This window comes from Gracilinanus agilis, chromosome 5, assembly GCF_016433145.1.
Source record: "Gracilinanus agilis isolate LMUSP501 chromosome 5, AgileGrace, whole genome shotgun sequence".
NCBI classification, from domain to species: domain Eukaryota; kingdom Metazoa; phylum Chordata; class Mammalia; order Didelphimorphia; family Didelphidae; genus Gracilinanus; species Gracilinanus agilis.
The window spans coordinates 155,714,780-155,736,905 of record NC_058134.1 but is presented as its reverse complement, the minus strand read 5'-3'; the positions used below and the strand labels follow the sequence as shown (position 1 = coordinate 155,736,905).

Genomic DNA, 22,126 nt, shown 5'->3' with positions numbered 1-22,126 from the left:
CTTAGATACTTCCTAGCCATGTGACCCTAGGCAAGTCACTTAACACCATTTGTCTGACCATTACCATTTTTCTGTCTTGAAAATAATACTTAGTATTGACCCTAAGACAGAAGGTAAGGGTTTTTAAAAATGTGTTTTATAAACTTTACAGCACTCAATAAATGTTATTGTTATTTTGTTATGGTAGGACCTCTGATTTTCACTGAGGAAAATCACTCTATCACTGCAGATGGGCAATATTTATGCAACTAACAGCCTAAGAGAGTAATCTGGTCCATTTAGAAGTTAAGTGATTTGACCACGGTTACACAGCCAGTATATATCAAGGGTGGTATTTGAACCTATTTCTTTGGATATATCTTATCCATTATACCACATGGCTCTCTAGCTATTTTTATTAGTCAAATTCTAGATTTTTTCAGGCTGGTAATTCACTGTTGAGAGAGCCAGTCTTGGAGTCAGGAAGAATTACAATCAAATCCTGCTTCCAAAACATGGTTGGCTGAGAAACAAGATGGTGGAGAGGATTACACACCCAGTGCTCCCCCTACCAGTGAAATCACAGGCTTGGCACAAACGCCTATCAGGCCTCAAACTACTTAACAGGACAGTTTAGAACTTCTTTAGAAAAGCCATTAATAGCCTTTTCCAAGAAAGCAATTCTTTGTGATTTCAGAGAAGTTGTTTGACCGAGTCAAAGTCTGGGGACTAGAAGGGACAATCATATACTCACACATCTGTTCAGAGATGGGAGCGGAGTGGGGGCCAACAAGTTTTGTCCCACAGTATGAAATTGAATGGGTCAATGACAGGGTTCCTACTCTCAGGAAAAAGTTTGGGGTAGAACCAGTGCTGGGAGGAGCCAGTGAGAGGATGATGATAATAAGAAAGGATAAAGAGGAGCAGCTGGGTGGCTCTGTGGATTGAGAGCCAGGCCTGGAGATAGGAGGTCCTGGATTCAAATCTAGCCTCAGACACTTCCTAGCTATGTGACCCTGGGCAAGTCACTTAACTCTCTTTGTCCAGCCCTTGCCCTTTTGTCATTGAGTTGTTACTAAGAAAATAAGGACTTAAAAAAAAAAAAGAAAGGAAAAAAAAAAAAAAAAAGAACCCAGCTGTTGCTCCAGATCTTTATCACAGGGATCCTTAGAGGAGGGGGCAAGAAGAAAGACAGCCTGGGCCACCTGTACCTGAGTTCCTGCCTAGCTTCAGGGTGAGGAGATAGCCATACTACTCCCAAGCCTAGACCAATGAATCCATTTTCTCAGTAATCCTTAAGGGCTCCTCTCAGCATGTCTGCCCAGGGAAAGAAGGGGCACTTTGGTGATATAGATACAAAGGTGCCATGGCACCTAGTCATTAAAAATAATTAGTCAAAATTAGAAATTATCCTAATTATTGAGGTGCTAGGGGACCCCATCAGTGGCATTGTTGTGTCCCCTGAATCTCTGTAGTCTTCCAGGGGCTACTGTCCATCTGCTTCCCTCTCCTCAACATCCCCCAACTGGATGCTGCCTCTTGAACAATCCTCGTTCCAGGTATACAAATTCTATAAGTGTTTCTGAGATTTTCTGAATAATGGCTGATCCTCAAGTAAAAGAGAAACTGAGAGAATGAAAATTGGGGGCAAAAGTCAGTTCCAGCAAAATACCTCATAAACAGCTGTTTCTAGTTGTCTGAGTTGACTCTTACAAAACATTTTAAAGTGTATTTTCTGGCAAAAATAAATAGGCTCATTTTCCAGATTTCATGCAAATGATGCATTTGCAGTAATTATTAATGGGTCATAAAAGGTTCTTGGACCAGACTTAAGATTTTGTTGGTCTAAGGGTCTTGAAGTGAGGAAATTTTCCACTTCTGCTGCAGACTAGCACCTACTCTGCTACTTTAGTGTCTCAGAAAATTGTGTGGGGGCATTAAGAGGTTAAGTGACTTGCCCAAGATCATACAGCCAATATCTGTCAGAGGAAGGCTTGATGCCAGGTTTTCCTAACTCTAATGCCAGTTAATTGTCCACTATGAAATATTGCCTCTCATAACAGTTTAAGAGTGAATACATCTTACTATCAATGTGTATATTGTCATTAAACAAAGGTGCAAAAGAAAATTAGAATTAAAATAATGTTTTCAAGAAAGAGAAGACTGAAAACCATAATAGGATATTTCATATTTTTCTTTTCCATTCAACAGCTTAGGCTATGAAAAAATATGATTTACATTTTCTTTTGTATTAAAAATACAGATATGCTGATTTATTCTACTATACATTACTATATATTAAGGGGTGATTAATAACAAAAACAGAAAATGTTTTCCCGTTAACTGAGATAATCTACTATTATGTCATGTCTGCCCAGAAATTGTTATCTACCTCAATAAAAGTGTGAGCTCTGACAAGCAAAAGGGTGCCGTTTATTCTATTTTTATCCACAATACTTGGTGTGTTAATTTTATAAATTAGATATTATATAGATATATATTTAAGGTGTGGCCGCCAGGAATCAATAATTCAGATTGATTCCATAATTAAGATAGACCCAAGTCAGGATGGGTTTTATGGTAGTTTATTTACAATTAGGAAGGTAGAAGGTAGGGAAATAGAGAGGGGGAGAGGCTAGCCCGGGCTGGCTGAGGCCTGGGCAGAGAGGATTAAAAGGCTAATTAAACTAGGCTACAAGCCATAAGGCTTTAGCAATTAGAGAGGGAAGAAACCTACTTGAGGTAGAGAGTCTGGAAACACCAAGGTAGGCCCAAGGAAGTCAGCCTAACTTACCCACATGACAATTCAGAAGAGAAGCTGCCTGAGGTCTCAGCCAAGATCCTTCAGCACCAAGTTCAAGGCGGGAACTGCCTCAATAGGAAGTTACCAACATACTTAAAGAGACAGTGTCTTTTGTCACTTCCTGGGGGTCCACCTCTAATTCAAGTGGACAAATGGCAGCCTCTACACTGTTTTGGACTGCCCAAAGGGCAGTCCCTTGTTCTTGATTTGTTACTTATTGTCACGTGTGAGTAACTTATCTCCCCTCCCCACTAAGGGAGGTGGGGGTGACATTATCTCTGATGGCTAGAGTTTTTTTTGTTGTTTTTTTTAAACCCTTGTACTTCGGTGTATTGTCTCATAGGTGGAAGATTGGTAAGGGTAGGCAATGGGGGTCAAGTGACTTGCCCAGGGTCACACAGCTGGGAAGTGGCTGAGGCCGGGTTTGAACCTAGGGACCTCCTGTCTCTAGGCCTGACTCTCACTCCACTGAGCTACCCAGCTGCCCCTAGGCTAGAGTTTTAAATATTAACGGGCTTGAGCTAATTCCATTTACACAGGTGCCATGCTTGAATAGTAAGCATTTAATAAATGCTTATTCACTTATCCATTCATCCATCCATCCATTCATTTCTGTGTCCAACTAACTTTCTAGATAGCTTCCTTTAGTTCCTTAGATAGTTGAGGGAAAGACAAGCAAAACTGGAAACACTTGAAGGAACCCAGGCAAAAAGTGATGTTTTTTTCCATCCTCAGAAATTCAGAAAGACTAACCTATTTGAATGAAGTAGAATTTTTTGGAAAGATAATAGAAATGTATATTTTAATAGTTAATTCCTTGGTGAATAAATAAATTTTTCTTAAAACCCACACTTTTATGTCATTTGAGATGTTGAGACAAGTTCAAATCTGATAACATTGCTATTAATTTAAAGGAAAATTTGATTAAAAAAAAGATTATGAACAATAGTATGTGACAAAAAGTATGTGATAGTCAGCTGAATCCTTTTTTTTCTAAGAGGCTAAAAAACAGGAAACATGCAGTTAACATAGCAGAGCTATCTAGACATACACTATCTTGGTAGTGATGATCAACTTGGCTCAGTGGTTTATGAGCTTTGACCAAAAAGCAAATTGTTTTTTGTAAGGGAAGTTGGGTTAAATTATGGACAGTTCAGCCTTTCAGTAACTTCAGTTGAGTTTTTTTTTTTTTTTTTTTTGGGCCAAATAGGAAAGCTAACATCCAGGAAAGAAATCAAATGAGGACATTTTCCTTCTAGTCAAATAATATGTAAGTGTGTGTGTTTTTAAAGTGAAGTCATTTGGACAAAAATTAACTCCTGTAATTTCATATTTTATTCTAGTTTTGGTATCAAAAAAGAACTTAAAGTCAATATTTTCTGAATGAGCTGATATTCCATTCCAGCTTAAAAAATTGGCTAGGTATATAATGTGATATTTGAAGGTAACAAATAACGTAATGAAGCTGCTTAAATTTTGAGAGGATTCATTCATAATTTCTACATGTGATAAGTAAGTTATGACTATAAAGAATAACTTTTTAACCTAATGAAATAGATATCACATATCAGATTAATTTACACTGAAATTAAGTGTTGTACTTCAAAATAATCCCTTTTGGATATACTTATTATATAAATACATAATACACAGAACACAATAATTACATAGAATACATACTTATTACATTGTTGAGAAGGTAAGTTGGGGATATATATACCAGGGTAAATTAAGCACAACTTTGGTTTTCCATATTTAATTTCCTCCATCACACTTTGACACTAGAAAGAAGGTACTTAACTAACATCTTATGAAGAGACATGCTTCATTTATAATAGACACTATTTTTGCATAAATGATAAATAAAATATAAATGAAGCAAAAGAAAAACCTCACTATATCTAACCAAGTCTAATCTTCCAGCCTCATTGTACGTTACACCTCCTCTCTGCAATCTAGCCAAACTTGCCTTCTTTCTGTTCCTTGCACAGGACACTTTGTCATCTTTCTCTGGCCATCAAATACCTGGAACATACTTCCTCCATACCTCTGTCTCATAGAATCTTTATTCATATAAGTTGAAGCATAAATACTGTCTTCTTCCTGCACAAAACCCTTCCCAATCTCCACAACTCCTCAATTCCTTCTCTTCCACACTACCATGTATTTAAGTGCTTTGTATGTTTTCATTCTGTAACTTTATATCTATGCCACATGTAAAATATATATGTGCCTGTAGATGTATATATACATGCCTCCCTCATTAGAATATAAGCTCTGTATGTGCAGAGATTGCTCCATTCTTTGTACTTGTATCTCCAGGGCTTGGCACAATACCCATTGATTAATAGGATGTTATCAAGCACATAGTAGTCATACAATATAGAGTTATTAGTGGATGGCATCAAATTTGTTGATGTATATTCCAATGTTCCAATGCATTAATAGTATCCCCCAAATTCTGAAATGTGGAGTAACATGTGTTTCACTTAAACTCTATGCAATCAGAATATCATGTGAACTACCATTTTGTTAATTTTGGTATATACCGAGTCTATTGGTTAGTGCTCTGTAAGTTAGAAAATATGGATTAATTGTAAAGGCTTCTGGCCCTTTGAGATTCCTGTCTACATAAGTTGACTCTGATATCTGGATCCAAACCCTGTTTATTGCAGAAACAAGCCATGCATCTAACTGGCTGCAAGCTATAGCCTAATAATTTTTATTTTGGTTTTCACCAGAATGAAATTTATCAGGCTGCCTTTTCTCTTTCCATGGACCGCTGGAATCGCCAATTAAATCATGTCTTTGTTTCAAGTCTTTCCATGGAAAGAATTAGAACTAAAGTGGAAAGCAGGCTCAAAATATACAAGAATAAAAAACTCAAAAGCACATTTTATCAGTTTTAAGAATCTACAAAAACAATTAAGACACGTATTATTATAGTATGTTTTAATAAATTAAAATTCTTTGATCAGCATAGTACATTTTCATGTAATAAAAGCTAAGTCTAAATAGAATAAATAAACCATTAAACATTTGATGGGATGAAAAGTATTCTCTCAAAGGCTGAAATCCTGGTAAATATTGTTCCCTAAAGTCAGTTTTCTTTTTCTTTTTTTTTTTTATTCCAGTAATGGAAATAGACATTTTTTCTAAGATCTTGATCCAAGGTATATATAGATCGTCTGCTGTATACTTTCTAATATTGTCTGTGGAAAAAAAGAACTAAACAAGTTATAACACAAAAGCAACAAGACAAAGTTTCTTTCACATGTATAGTGTGGAAACAACGTCATGACTTTATAGCCACAATAAGGAGGTGGGACTACTAAATAATTTGCTTGGATATTCAAGAAAACTTCTCTCAAGTGCTAACACTAAACTTCTTTCCTAGCCTCTCTATTAGGTGAGTCTGACCTCCTGCTCCTTCCCCCCCACCCCCACCCCACATAAGGCCAACCCTAAGAGATGAGGGCAAACACACAGACCTGGAATTGCAGCAAATCAGTAACGTGTCCAGCAGACAAACGGGACATGTATGGGTATGAGATTTGGGGAAGGAGCGAGTGGTAAATGCCAGGAGTCAGCACAAGCTCTGCGTCAGAACCAGAAAGCCACGTCACAGACACAACAGAGTCCAGCACAGGGTTGTCCCCAAAGTAGGGGAAGCTGCGCACTCTACAGAGTTGAAAGTTCAGGTTCACGACAAAGGAGAACATGGATCAGGGTACATGAGTTTAAAGCAGGCCATTCGTTTTCTTTCCCTATTTCTGGACTCTTCTAGGAGGCCCCTAAGAAAGCAGAAAATCCCCCACTAGAATGTCCCGTGGAGGTGGGAAAGGGTCAATGAATCAGTGACAGCCGGCTGAGTGGGCCAGGGGAGGACCAATCCCTGGAGTGTATTTAAAACCTTTTCAAACTAGCTCTGCTTCCCAAGTCATCCTTTTTTGTCATGGCCAGTGTTCTCTCTCCAAATCCTGGCTCCTCCTTTCTCCATCCTTCCTTATAGTCTACTGACTAGCAAGTTCTTAGAAATGTCTCAGCATCACCTTTTCTTCCCTGACCTGCTGTGCTTTCATGCTTTGATCTCTTCACACTACAAATATGGGGTGTATAAAATCTCTGCACCTACATGATGCTGCCGTCCTCAGTCTGTTCAATCTTCCAACTGCTTTCCGTGTCCTCCATTTTGAAGAGGGCCTTTGGCCCCAGGGAGTGCTGTCTTGACTTACTCAGGAATTGTATTTAAGTGAGGCAGAGTGGCACAGAGTGGTCAGTCTCCTTCTCTTTTTCCAGTCATTTAAGTCCAATAGGAAGACAAAAGTCAGGACAGTTAGGGATGGTCCAGGATGCTTCGGATGACTTTGGCCTCTTTGACATCTGACCAAGCTCTGTGTACTCCATAGCACTTCCTTCCTTCAGCTACCATGGCTGCTGGAGCAAATTGTTCCCATCTGTCTTTTCTACAGGGGCAGTCTTCACATGTTGGGGTAGACATTCCCCCTAAATCACCAATAGGCTGGAGGCCTGCTGGTTATCTTCAACCTTCAGCCTGCCAAGACACTTTAACAGAGTGTGGCTACTGCACGTGCCACAGCTTTTTGCAGCCATAGGTGAGAAGTGGGTGAAAGACAGACACCAAAGGTGGATGAGCAGCCCTGAAAGGGGCTCTGCAAGCGTTCACATCCAAGGTGCTAGTCCTCCCTGAACACTTTGCACATCCCAATACCACCCCAGATATGCACTCTCTGTGTGATTCCAATCAAGTCATTCTTTCAGTTTCAGTTTAAAACAAAAAATGACTACCAACAGAGGAAATAATGCAAGTAAACAATGACTTGTCGAATCTTCAGGGTGATATATGTATGTATAAATATATAGTTAAGTATATGTGTATGGTTATACATATATAACATACACAGTATGTAAACAATATATATATATATATACATACACACACACACACACACACACACACACATATATATATATATATATATGTATATATATTCTTGTGTGTTGTTATTGGTGAGGTTCATTTGTCTTTTTACTAAAGGATGAAACCAAAGCCTGTTGTGAGGGTCATTCATTCTGATGTTTAACAATTAGAAAATATTTAGAAGTTTTGCCTGAAAATCTATTACAAAGGAAATGGCAGTGTACTTTCCTCAGAAGGAAAAAAAAGACTACCTTGATCCTCCTGAAATTCCTATTGTGTTTCAAACCATCTAGTTTACAAACACATTCTTTCATGATTTGTTTTTATTTCCAAAAAAATGCATTGTGGTGAAACATAATTCAATGATTGCTTCCAACCTATTTAAATCATTTCCTAAAGCCCAAGAATTTTATTTGATTTCTGTCAAACAGAAAAGTAAAGTAGAATTCACTATTCATGGCAGGAAAGCAACTGCAATGTTAGGAACAAAACACTTTTTCTGAGAACAAGTAATCATCACATTGACAAATTATACTTGGTGAGGAAGGACTACCTACTTTTCCTCTGCTGTGAATATTTCAGAAACTTGTGATGCAAGCACTCCCACCCTTTTCTGAGAACACAAAAAGCCCTGTCTCAGTCTGATACCTCACAGGCAGCTGTCTCTATTAAAGTTGCTCCAGTCTGCACACTTCCCTTTTGGAGCGAGTTCCTCTGCAGAGATGAAGTTAATCTACTTTTACTTGTTGAGCTCAATCGTACCAGCTTTTCATAATGTTGGAGCAGTGGAAGATAAAACAGAGGAAATTCAAGAAGAAGAAAAATTTGCTTCTACTTGTCCTGTGAGACTGGAAGCAAAGAGACAGTGTGAGGAAGGAGAAGAGTGCCCTTACCAGATGAACCTGCCTTCCCTGACCATTCAGCTACCAAAGTCATTCAGCATGATTGAACAGGTATTCAAAGAAGTTCAGAATCTCAAAGAAACAGTAAATAATCTGAAGAAATCTTGTCAAGAATGCAAATTACAAGCTGATGACAATCAAGAAATAGGAAGAAATGAACCACAGCAACCTAACACAGAAGCCCCTGAAAAGGAAAGTGACAATAGAATTAAGGAATTAGAGAGTGAAGTTAATAAGCTATTTTCCAATCTGAAGGATGCAAAAGATGAAATAAATTCACTTCATGGTCGTCTGGAGAAGCTAAGTCTGGTAAACATGAACAACATAGAAAATTACGTAGACAGCAAAGTGGCTAATTTGACATCTGTGGTGAACAGTTTGGATGGTCGATGTTCGTCTAGGTGTCCCAACCAAACAGGACAGCATTCAACTTCTGGTATGTGAAATGAGTATTATTATCATTTGTTTCTACATATTAAGTCATTTGAAAACAAGTAACACTTTGAAAATAAAAACTAGAAATGAAATTGCAAGAAGGGTAAACTATGTAAGCCTTTTCATTGCTTGTCTACAAAGATAAACATAGGAAAACTAATGTAATTTTGAAAATAAGATAGAAGCTCTGATTTGTCCATAAAATCACAATGGGTTTTATTAGTTCCACTAAAGAGCACTTTCAATTTCATTTCTGTGTCAAGATCTATACAGAATTCTCACTAACATATTATTGCTAATATCATATAAAAGTAGATAAAAAATTCACAGAGAGAATAATGGCATGCTTTTTCAGTATTTTTTCTAATCCATTTAATCAATCTGGTTAATCAAGGTTACTCTAAAAACATATCAAAGTTAGAAGTTTTGTTACCAGGTTAGAACCATTTTGTAGATTCTGACAGACACTTATTAAACTCTAAATAAGTAGAATCAAGGATCTTTGAAAGTTTTTCATTTTGTAGTTCAAAATTACATAACCACAAGTGTCAAGGGGAAAAGAGATTTTATGGATGGAATAAAAACAACTCTGTGGGTTCATATCTATGCAAGTCTTTCCACATTTCATAATGGCATATAATCCTTTTAAGGAGAGATTTTTGGCAAGCAGCTAATATTTATACAATGAAAAATGAGACTCTTGGACTAATATGTATTTTTATTTCTTTATCCATTATCTCTTTTTTGGATTAGAATTATGGTATTTTGAAGGAAAAAAAATTCTGCTAGAATAAACTTAGAGAAACACAAATGGAAGATTAGATTACATAATACATTTGATTTAATCTTGAATATTAATTCAATATGTTTTTACTTTGATATCATAACTAAATTTCCTTTTATGTCACTTAATATAAATAAAAATAGAAGCAGATATCATTGCATCAGGAAAACTACAGGATTATTTATTAAGCAGAATTTATCAAACTTTCTACAAAAACCTCTAAGAAAACCAAATACAAGTGAAAAAAGAGTGTTCAGGAAAGATGGATAAGAAGGGATACATGAAGTGGGGGTCCTTTTAACAACATTCCAATACTTGTTCATTCTTTCACCATTGCCTTTGTGGAGTAGCTTATCACCACAAAGCCTTTATTACCCTGATTTTACAGTTGAGGAAAGCAAGAAAAGTAAGATACTTGCCCAAAGTTACTCTTAAAGTAATTGTGAAATGAGTATTATCTAGTTTCTCTATTCATAGGTCACTTTTTCCCACAGTTTTAACTTTTCAGAAAAAAACTAAGATTCCTGCATATTTAGAAAGTACATATTAGAGTCTTGAATATCATATATAGACATGTATATGCATATACCTGTGCATACGTAACATTGCTCTTGAACTCCAGCCACAATGTTATCTTAGATGTAGTTTTCTTACAATAAGAACTATTTTCTACTTTAAAAGAAAAAATTTTTATTGAATTTTTCTCTATCATAGTTATAAGCTAAACATATTTTATAACAAATACATTGAAAAGTAATCTAATACACTTAAAGAATTAAGAGAATATAAGCTTTATTCTCTGTTTCTTCACTGAAAAACTCTTATGATGTAGTTTAAATTTTTCTACATTTAAGAATAATTTCCCAAAGTGAAAAGCCTATAATCACTATGTAAAAACAGCAGTTTAACTGAAATTAAATGAAAACTTGGCTATAACTTAGTGATTATGGTAGTTTCTTGCTTAGTTATAACTTAAAATTTATTATTATCAACTGTACCTAGCAGTTGAGGTGACTGTATGTTTCAAGTTATAATCTGAATCAGAAGAACTAGATGATTAAGGTAACATTCTCATTTAAGTTCAGTAAGCACACCTGCAGTTAATTTTATAGAATAAATTACACCCTCATCCTGTCCCCAATTACGTAGGATATTCGGTGTTTGTAAACAGTATCCCATATTTAAATTTTATTTTTATAAAACAGATAATTTAAGGAGCGATTATTCAATTTCTAAAGCCATTATTCATAATTTTAAAATGATTTCTTTAGATAGAGATTTCCTAATTGAATATGCTTACACTTTTCTTTGGCTTCCATGACATCTTCAAAGCAGCCATGTCAGGACCTGTTAGGAAAATTACCTTTATGGTTGGTAACTGTGGTTGCCAGTACTTGTGCTTTAAGAATCACTAGAAATAAATGCAGACACCCTTTCTCCACACTCTGGCAATCATATGCCTAATATAGCCTTCTTGAGCTTTGTTCCTCCTTGGGGATTCTTGGTTTCACATCTGGGGTCTGGGACTACTAGAGATGATAGTTCTGGTAGACCCTGAAAATTCGGTAGCTGGAGCTCTACTATGAGCTCCCAAAAGGGAACCAGAGAGCTGGATACTCCTAGGGTTCAAGTGTATCCAGGTAATGTTTTAGTGTCCCTGCCAAAGGAAGTCCCTGTATATTCTTTGGGGTAAGTTGCAATAAGGGGATTCCTGAGGTTGGGGTCTAAGGGCCAAAAAGGCAAGAACCGGCTCCTAGGACCCCTCCAGCTGCTATGTCAGAAACCTAGAGGAGGTGTTTGGATATACATTCTTTTGGAAATGACACTGTAACAAGTGATATTACAATGAAGTTCCAATCTACAACAATTAACAATTAAGATTGCAACTGAATTACCATTAGAGGATTTCTATCTTTCAATATATAGATAGATAAGTCTGTATATATGTAAATATATATTTAGCCTGAGCTCTAAAAAAACACCAAAAGTATGCTTACATACTTGATAAAAACTTGATTGATTCAATACCTGAATTCTCATAAAAATTATCTGGTAGTTAATTTGATTCATCAATTTCCAACAAAATCCAACTAATCCAGGAAATCAGGCTACTCTTGATTATGTTGAACTAGAAAATTTATAGAATTTCAACAAAGAACAGTTTATTCTAAAATCAATCTGATTTATTGGTTAATTATTATATACTTTTTATTTAATTTAAGAATTTTTGTTCATTGTCCTATAAATACATAGGCTTCAAAGATTTCACAGAAACTAAGTGATGGTAAAATAAACAAACAAACAAATAAATAAATAAATGGAAAGGTTGACATTCTCTGAACTCATTTGTGTGATACTGGGCTACCAGGCAAGATTGTCAGGGGATAAGACCATCACAAGAGAACTCATATAGTGTGGCACCCAGAAACTGATTTAAAGAAGATTTGAAGGACAAGAAGAGACAAGATGTGAAATCTAGAGATCATCTGGAAAATACCATGGCAGCCTTTAAGTAGTTTGTACAACATTCATAGAGTAACTGTACTTTATTCCCCATAACCTAGTAAAATTATCAATTTATCAGTCTGCGATCAGCCATACTTTTTGAGTTCTCCTCCTAGTAGTCTTATTCCCTGACCACCTTTGCCTAGTGTCCGAGTCATAAAATTCCCAGTAGTTAAATTTCCTAGTAGCCTAGGTATAAAATTTCCCAGTTGATCCATTTACCTCTTGGCCCTCAGAGACTGCAAATTGGAGATCATTTGCAGCCACAGAAATGGACATGTGGAATGGAATTAGGTGTTCTCATAAGTGCTTAACCGCATGTTGTTACAAATTGTCCTCACACTTGTAGTTAGAAATCTGTATAGATGACACCTCATCAGATGAAAGGGAAGTGTAGTCTAATGCTCTTCTATGCAGATTTCAGTTCCATCAACTCCAGAAAAACTGGGATCACACAGTTTACTGGATTTCATAATCCATGTTATGTGAAATTACCTGTTCATAGTCCCTTCATCAAAATCCAGAACATAGTCAGAAGTCCTTTGGATACCTGAGTTTTTAAGGGCTTCAAAGAAATAGGATAAATCAATTTGAATCAGTTTAACAGAGTGATGTAGAAATTTCATTATTGCTATTCTTCTTTGACTATTATATGGTTATAACATCAAACTATGTTCTTGTACCTATAAATTCTTTAGAACCAGAATTCTTTTTAAGTCTAATTTGTACTGGTCAGTGAAATAAATGATCCTTTCTCTCCTGCCCCTCCAGCTGGTATTCAACAACATCTAATATACAAAGACTGTTCTGACTATTATAAGAAAGGCAGAAAGATCAATGGAATCTACAGAGTCACGCCTGATCACCAAAATAAGAGCTTTGAAGCTTACTGTGACATGGAAACCATGGATGGAGGTTGGACAGTAATACAGAAACGTCTAGATGGAAGTACTAACTTCAACAGAACGTGGGAGGACTACAAAAATGGCTTTGGAAACCTTAGCAGGGAGTTCTGGTTAGGTAATGATAAAATTCACCTTCTCACCAAGAGTAGGGACATGATCCTGAGAGTTGATCTTGAAGATTTTAATGGTGTCAAATTGTATGCTCTGTATGATCAGTTCTATGTGGCCAATGAATTTCTCAAATACCGTTTACATATTGGTAATTATAGTGGTACTGCCGGGAATGCTCTGCATTTCAGCAGACATTACAACCACGACCTGAAATTTTTCACTACCCCAGACAAAGACCATGATAGGTATCCCTCTGGAAACTGTGGACGTTACTACAGTTCCGGTTGGTGGTTTGATGCATGTTTGTCCGCAAACTTAAATGGCAAATATTATCACCAAAAATATAAAGGTGTCTTCAATGGAATTTATTGGGGTACCTGGCCTGGCATGGCTAGTGGCCATCCAAATGGCTTTAAACAGTCTTTCAAGAGGGCAAAAATGATGATTAAACCAAAATTCCCTGTATCATAAATTATTGCTCATTCTACCAGATTTTCATATAGTTATTTTCCTCAGCATTTTCCTTTCCCTTCCTGATTCTCCTTTCCTTTCCTCTTCCCTACCATTCCCATCTCCTTTGCAATAAATGCTTCCTTTGCACAATTTGATATTTTCTCCCAGTTAACCTCTCCATCTTTCCATAACCAAAAATATATCTCAATCTAATGAATTTTAAAAATACATTTTAAATAAGACTAAAAATGATGGTAATGACTACTTGTAAAAGGCTTAAAGATTTTATTGTTATTGCTATTATCCAAATGTACACTTGGATCCATGGCATTTATATTTTAATTCAATTATATTAACAATTCTATTAATAAAAAATTCTCAATTAGACTATCCCTTATGTAGAGATAGTGACATTACTAGTTATATTTTTGACAATTAAAACTCTTAATTTCTTCATCCAAATGGCCTGTTTTGACACAAATAAGCTACACCTGGATATAATAAGTTAGACACTTCTGGTGTGTACAAACCTTTTTAAGTCATAAGTTACAATGTTATAAAACTGAATAAACTGTGATCCTGGCACTCTTTTTGTTTTCCCACGTGTCTAACACATATCCTGGAATTTTTTCACTCAAGTAAGGCCTGACCCTATCTCTATTAAATATCTTCATAAAATAATTACTAAGCAGTCTTATGGACCATAGTTTTCTATGTATTGTTAAGAAAAATATTCATATTGTCATATGAAAATTTCTCAACGTTTCTTAGAATGTGCAGCCGATAAAGGCTATATATATATATATATATATATACATCTATATAAATATATATATAATATAACTTAGCAACCACTGTTTAAAGACAGTATGTTCACTGTTCAAAAAATTTGTTAGATGCTTGATACCAAAAACTGCTTTAACATGTAAAAAAAGTCTTTCCTCTGTTCACTATGCACAATGGTTTCTTATTTAAGGTTGTTTATTTGTGCCAGACTACTGGTAGAGGGTTTTTTAGGGGAGCGGAAAATGGAGTATTTGTTTGCAAGTCAGAATACTCTGAAGGTCAATTTTCTTTCTTTGTGAGATTGTAATAAAATGTTTTATCACAAAGAAAATTGCTTTCTAAAATTGTTCCTTTTATACTTACCACATGTAGTTCAGTTGAGATTTACTAATTGTGACCGATATATTATTTGCACATGATTGGCATATCATTTGTTTCAAAAAGAGAAAGAAAAAAGACACACTCTCGAATCTTTATCATTAATTAATTTGTGACACATTATATCATACTGTATGGATTTGTAAAAAAGAAAAGGATGCTTAAGTTATCTAGTGTAAGAATGACATGCCTTTGAAAGGTCAACAGTGGTCTCCTGTGAAATGTGCAGAGCGTCCAAAAAAATCTGGTGTGCAAACCTTTTCAAGTTATAAGTATCCTACTGGATTTACTAATGAATTTTTTAAAAAAACTCTATTACATTTGAATCGGTCTAAACACATTCACTTTTAAAAATTTTCAGTGTCTCTAATCTGGTAGCAAAGTATTCAAATTATGTTAATAAAGCTGGATGTTTTGTTCATTACCTTATAATCTTTTTTGTATAGATTGAGCACATAGTTGTTCCTAGAGATCACAAGGCCACCACTTTAAAAAGGAAGATATTTTGTTCCAAATTGTACAAAATACATGAACCAACAAATCAATATCCAATTAACATAAGAATCATATATTTGACCACAGTGTAAAAATGTAAAATTAAGAAATTTTGAAAAGGAAAATGAAGCTCAGCAACGACCAAAATAATAAACTATCAGTGAATGCTTCAAAGAAAATATATCTACTTAAAAGATTTCAAACATATGTTTTAATTTACATCTATTTTTTTACATTTAAAAATGCTAATGTAAAATAGGTAACTTTGGCTTAGAGTGAAAAGTTTACACAGTATTTATTTCGACTAATATATAAAATGGATAATATATGAAAGAGTTTTCTAAATGCATACCATCTTATATAGTGTTAAGAGATGGAAAAGACTTTAAGGTGAAATTCTCTTTGTCAAAAATCTTCTTATATGCATGGAAATGATGTTGATTTTATGAAGAATTCAATGTTACACTTTAGAATTTGGTATATCACTTAACCTGTGCATACATAGACAGGTACCTATTCAAGAAATATCTTGCTTTAGCTCTTTGGTCATTGGGTCAATATGGTATCTTCTGCAATACCTTTCTAGAATGTTCTTTTCCCCCACAAATCTTCTCTTTTCCCACAAAATTCCTCAGACTAATATTGAAAGTCTGTGAAGAGTTGCCCCTATCTGGATTTATTCCAATATCAAGGTTATGATGCTCTTAATTATTTTGGTAAGAATAAACTAAATTAGAGCTTGTCAGAGTATTGTTGCACTCTTGAGTACCACATCACTGAAGGAGAATTTAAGCTCAGATTTATATTATAGTCACAAATATAGCCCAAATTATTCCTGAATTTTAGGAGACTCTAAGACAGGATGGGACCCTTATTCTCAAGAATATTTTTTTTCAGTTAACAAAGGTTAAGTGTATGTTTTTTAAAGTTTTAGTTGTGAATCCATAATTTAAATTTATATCACTGATACTATATATGGCGCCATTAAACATTAACTTGGGCTAATATCCATACATAGGGAACAAGAATTACATAATTCATTAATTGACTCCTGTGTGGTTCCTTTGTGAAGGAAAAATCATTTCTTAGTGATCTTATTTCTTATGCTGTGAAAATATTGACTAGAGTTAGGCTTTTGAAAATGCAAGATATCTGGAAAAAATACACATATTATTGACAGGGATTAATGAATATATTAAACAAAGGAAATATTAGTTTAAACAAACAAAAGAATATAGCAAACAGCATAAGTGCAAAAAAAAAAAAGGCAAACCTAAAATGTGAATTTGCTAATTATGGTGCCATGTTTTTGGATAGTTACCCAAGTTCAATCTTAGCTGTGATATAATTTTAAATTAAAGGTGAAAAAATATTTGAGTAAAGTTGTAAGATTTTGTAAATATGATCCTATTTTCTGTGTTTAGAATTGTCTTATGTCATATCTTTAAAATTTTGTAAAATAAAAGGTTAATTTGAGAATAATATATTTTTGTAATGAAAAACATTCTTTCTATAAAATAATGTTGATATAACACCATACTCCCCCAAATCCTTTGGACATAATGAACTGGCAAAATGTCTTTATTTCTTGAGAATCCTATAATTTGCTACAAACAAGAGCATAAAAAAAGAAAATCTTATTTTATAACATAGGAAATTTCTGAAATATTTGAACTTCAATGGTTTGAGAACTGTGTTGGGCTATACAAGCAAGCAAGTCTTGGAAGACATAATTTTCCACATTGTAGAACTGCAAAACTACATGTAGGTCGCATGAGAAACATTTTGTTGTTTTTCAATCAAGAGCATTTTAATAAACACCTACTATATGCCAATTATTGTGCTAAATTGAAAGGATACAAAGACGGAAATGAAATAGAGGACAGCTAAGTGGCTCAGTGAATGGGGAACTAGGTCTAGAGATAGAAGGTCCAGGGTTTAAATATGATCTCAGATACTTCCCAGCTCCGTGACTCAAGGCAAGTTACTTAACCCCAATTGCCTAGCCTTTACCAATCTTCTGTCTTGGAACCAATTTTCAGTATGGAAGGTAAGAGTTTAAAAAAAATGAAATAGTCCTGACCCCAAGGAACCTACATTTTTTAGGAATAAACATATGTAAACATGCAAGTAAATATAAAATTTGTACAGAGTATACAAGTTGATTCAGGGAAGAAGCTGAAGAGGAGAGGAAAGGGCTTCTATAAGAGACAATACCTGAGCTGAACCTTGACAGATGCCAAACTAAGGCTTCTAAGAGCTGCAGATGTATCTTTTAGGCATGAAGGGTTAGTTTGTGCAGACACGGACATGGGAAAGGGAGTTTGGTTAAAAGGCAGACTGTGAAAGAGAGGACTAAAATAAGCCTGGAAAAGTAGGCTTTCGCTATATAATGAAGAGCTTTAAATGCCAAACAGAAGAGATTATATTTTATCTTAGAGGCATGAGAATAGTTTCTTGAGCAGCTGAGTGACATGATCAGATCTGGGCTTTAGGAAGATTACTTTGACAGCAATGTGGAGGATGGATTGCAGAGGGAAGAGATTTAAGTCAGGAAGATCAATTCAGAGGCTATTACTATAATCCAGGTAAGAGCTGAAGAGGTTCTGATGAAGGTGTGAGTAAAGAAAAGCAGGTTTTATAGAAAGCTTTTATAGATAGAATCAATAAGTCATTCAACAAATATTTATCAAGCACCTATTATGTGCCAGACTCTTTGTTACTTAAAGGGGATACCAATACAAATAATGAAATCATTCCAAGTTACAATGAGCTTCCATTCTAATGGGCGATGTAGTGGGCAGAGGACTGGACCCTGGAGTCAAGAAGACTCCTCTTCCTGAGTTTAAAATCTGGCTCTAGACACTTAACTAGTTATATGACCCTAGCCAAGTTTTAACCCTGTTGGCCTCAGTTTCCTCATCAGTCAAATGAGTTGGAGAAGGAAATGGCAAACTACTGCAATATCTTTGCCAAGAAAACCCCAAATGGGGTCACAAAAGTTGGACAAGACTGAAATAACTAAACACCACACTATATTTTATCCTAGATGGAATTGGAAATCACTGGAGTTGGCTAGGTAAGGGATTCACATGGTCAGATTTGTGCTTAAATGAAATTACATTGGAAGGAGTACCTAGAGAGGTTTGAAGCAAGGAAAACAATGAGAAGTGTTCTCATTGGGATGAGAGATGATGAGGGCCTGCCCTAAGATGATAGGTGAGTGGAGAGTACACACAGTAAGATTTGGCAACTGATTTGATATGCAGGGTGAGGAAAAGTAGGGAGTCAAGGATACTGCTTAGATTATAAATCTGAGACAGTGAAAAGATCTGAGACAGTGAAAAGATCAGAAAAGTAAGGGAATTTGAAAAAGCAAAGGTTTATGGAGATAAGAGAATAGATTCCGTTTTAGGCATGGTAACATTTGGCATGACAACAAGGGAATAAGGGAAAGTAAAGAATAAAGGATAAATTTAAGGATGAAAACCTGAGCAGCTGGAAGAATAGTGGTGATGCCTTCAACAAAAATAGAGAAATTAGGGGGAGGAATGAATTAGGCGGGGTGGGGGAAGAGAGGAGTCCTTTTTTTGGGAATTTTCAATTTCAGGTGCTTATGTGGGTCACCTCATTTGAAATGTCCAACAGAGCGCATGAAGTATAGGCCTGGAGCTCACAGTTTGGGATATCTTCAATTTAAATGTTTATAGGGCACATCTAGTATAAAATATTCAATAGATAGTTTGAAAAGTAGGACTGGAACTGGGAATCATTTACATTGGGATTAATTAAATCTGTTGGAGCTGAGAGGAAGTGTAGAAAGAAAGAGAATGCAAGATAGAGTCATTAGGTAAATCAATAGTTATGGGGTGGGACATAGATTATATATTATGATACAGCAAAGAAATCTGAGAAATGACCAAAAAGAAAAGAGAACCAAGAAAAAACAGTGAAAACCCAAATAGGAGCAGGTATCCAGGAGAAGAGAAGAAGAATCAGTTATGTTAATTGCTATAGACCAATGATGGGCAAACTATTCGCTACACCCCCCACATCCAGATGTAGTGATTAGGGAATTGCTTAAGGCAGTGATGGGCAAACTACATCCTGGATCTGGCCCTCCAGGAATAGTTTGCCCATCACTGCTATAGACAGATTAAGAAAATTTAGAACCAAGGAAAATCCATTGAATTTAGCAACTAAGGGATCAGTGGTAATTTTGAAGAAGGAAGTTTCATTTGAGTGATATTATCAGAAATCAGATTTCAAAGAATTAAATGAGCTGAGAAAAAGTGGAAGCAACAAATATAAGTTTCTTAGTCTAGCTTCTTAGAGGAAGAGAGGAGAGGGAGATATAGGATGATAATTTAAGGGATGGTAGGATGAGGATCATATGTTTTGAGGATAGCAGAGCCCTGGATATTGTTGCAGGTAGCAAGCAAGAAATCAATAAGTAGGGAGAGATTGAAAATATGGGGAACAGAATGATTGAAAGGGCAACCTTGTTAGAGGAGATAGAAGGGGATATGTACCAAGGATACAAATTTTGTGTCTTTGGAATAGGACCTAGGTTACACAGGTGTCTAAATATGTATGCTTAAAAATACAATTAACTTTGTGGAAACAAATATAACATCACTTTGTCCAAGAAACAGTGTCACTTCCTCCTGTGGTACCTTAATGAAAAAAAATAAAAAAAATTGAAACACAGTAAAGAATTTCTACATTATAAAAGACCCAAGAGACAGCTTTTTTCCCCATAAATTTTAAGTGAAGTGTTAAAGGAAAAATGAGAGAAGTGCCAAAGGAAAAGTTAATCTGGGCAATAAATATACAATTAAGCATAAAGCACCTTTTAAAAATTCTATTAAAAACCTCATGGATGCTCCTGATTAGAGAAATGCAAATCAAAACAACTCTGAGGTACTACCTCACAACCAAGATTGGCTAATGTTATCCCTCATTTTCTTTCTTTCTGCCATATCTTTCCTCTGATGTCCAGTTTTCATTGACCAATACTTTTCCAATTCACACACCTTCTCAAAAATCCTCCCTGATCCTCTCCCCTTGCCCTCACAGTCCCAAATCAGCCCACCTTTTCAAAGGTCACTCCCTTGTTTCTTTCCCCTTACCTTTTAGTTCTTATTCTACCTACCTTTCCAAAAAAATCCATTCCTAAACCCTCTGACCATTCTCTTCTACTTCTTGATATGAGTTCAATTCTAAAAATCCCTCCTCTATCTTGTCCTAAGAGTCCCTCCCTATGCCCTTACCTTACCTCATATTTCTTGATATGTACTCCCCCCCATCCAGGTAACCCTCCCTTCCCCCTTTTTCTTGTCTTCTTGCCCTCCTTACTCTTAACCCACCCTTCCTTCTCTTATTCCCTCAGTTCCCCAAAGGGACTTCTGATTCCTTCCTTATTCTATCTCCCTTCCCTCCTATTTCTCTGTATGTTAACATTTTTACCCTTCTAATTGTATATGTTATTCTCTTCTTCATCCCATGTCTGATGAGAATAGGGTTCTAGTACTACCAGCCCTCCACTCACTCCTCCCCTTCTCCATGGCAGTTCCTTTACTCATTTCTCCTCCATATGAGAGAGCCATTTCATTCTGCATCCTCCTCATCTACTTCATTATGACTTTGGCTCATTCCATCATATTTACTGAAGGGTTCTAGATATAAATGAATCATGAAAATATTAAAGATGTATTCAAAAACTGACTCTAATGAGCAAAGTGTTCATAGACCAGACTTATGGATATTTCTAATATTTCACATGATTGACTTCTGAATCCTTAAATTGAATGTGGCTCAAATTTTGTGGAACTCAAACCTCTCCTATTGTCTGCAGTCTGGAAGGCTGGCATGTAGGGTTTTTTTTTAAAGGATTTTTTTTAAATTTTAAACCCTTAACTTCTGTGTATTGACTTATAGGTGGAAGATTGGTAAAGGTAGGCAATGGGGGTCAAGTGACTTGCCCAGGGTCACACAGCTGGGAAGTGTCTGAGGCCGGATTTGAACCTAGGACCTCCTGTCTCTAGGCCTGGCTCTCAATTCACTGAGCTACCCAGCTACCCCCTGGCATGTAGTTTCAATAGCTTCTTTGTAATGTCAAAGACACACACTCTCAGCATTTGAATGAGATGGTGCCAGGGCTCAGAAGGAAGAAGGACTTTCAAATAAGTTGGTCTGGGTACTGGCCATGCCATTGTGGTGGTATCCATTCCTTTGTGTAGTTGTTGATTGCCAATATGATGCTAATGTTTCTATCATACCCCTGTTTTATTGACAATTCCACATCCCCCATACCTTGAAACCTCAATAAAAATCCGTTCTAATGTCTGACTTTCTTTCTCTGACCATCTAAGGAGGAGCTGACAGGCTGAATGTGATGCTGAAGAATCCTGTGTCTTTTGGTCTATTCTCTCTACCCATGTCCTTCCCACCTTAGTCTTTAATCCTTCCACCCATATTCCCTCAATCCTTGACTTCCCTTTCAGGTGCTTAATCCACACAAGAAGATCTACCTCAGCCTCAAATCTTCCACCAATAAATGCCCCTTCAAGATATCCAGGTAATGATGCTATTTTCAGGGGCCATAAATAACATTTTTCGTTATAGGAATTAAACAATTTGACCTTT

The 22,126-nt window shown here is 35.8% G+C and overlaps 2 protein-coding genes across 2 annotated transcripts in view; one reads left to right on the top strand and one right to left on the bottom strand.

Annotated features, from left to right (window-relative positions):
- Positions 1-22,126, bottom strand: part of CCDC146 (coiled-coil domain containing 146) — a 159,499-nt gene that overhangs the window by 123,199 nt on the left and 14,174 nt on the right. The gene's annotated exons all lie outside the window — the stretch shown is intronic.
- Positions 8,447-13,999, top strand: FGL2 (fibrinogen like 2). Its single transcript, XM_044679970.1, has 2 exons — positions 8,447-9,062; positions 13,122-13,999. The coding sequence occupies exons 1-2, from the start codon at positions 8,447-8,449 to the stop codon at positions 13,835-13,837; spliced, it is 1,332 nt and encodes a 443-aa protein (XP_044535905.1). The 3' UTR covers positions 13,838-13,999.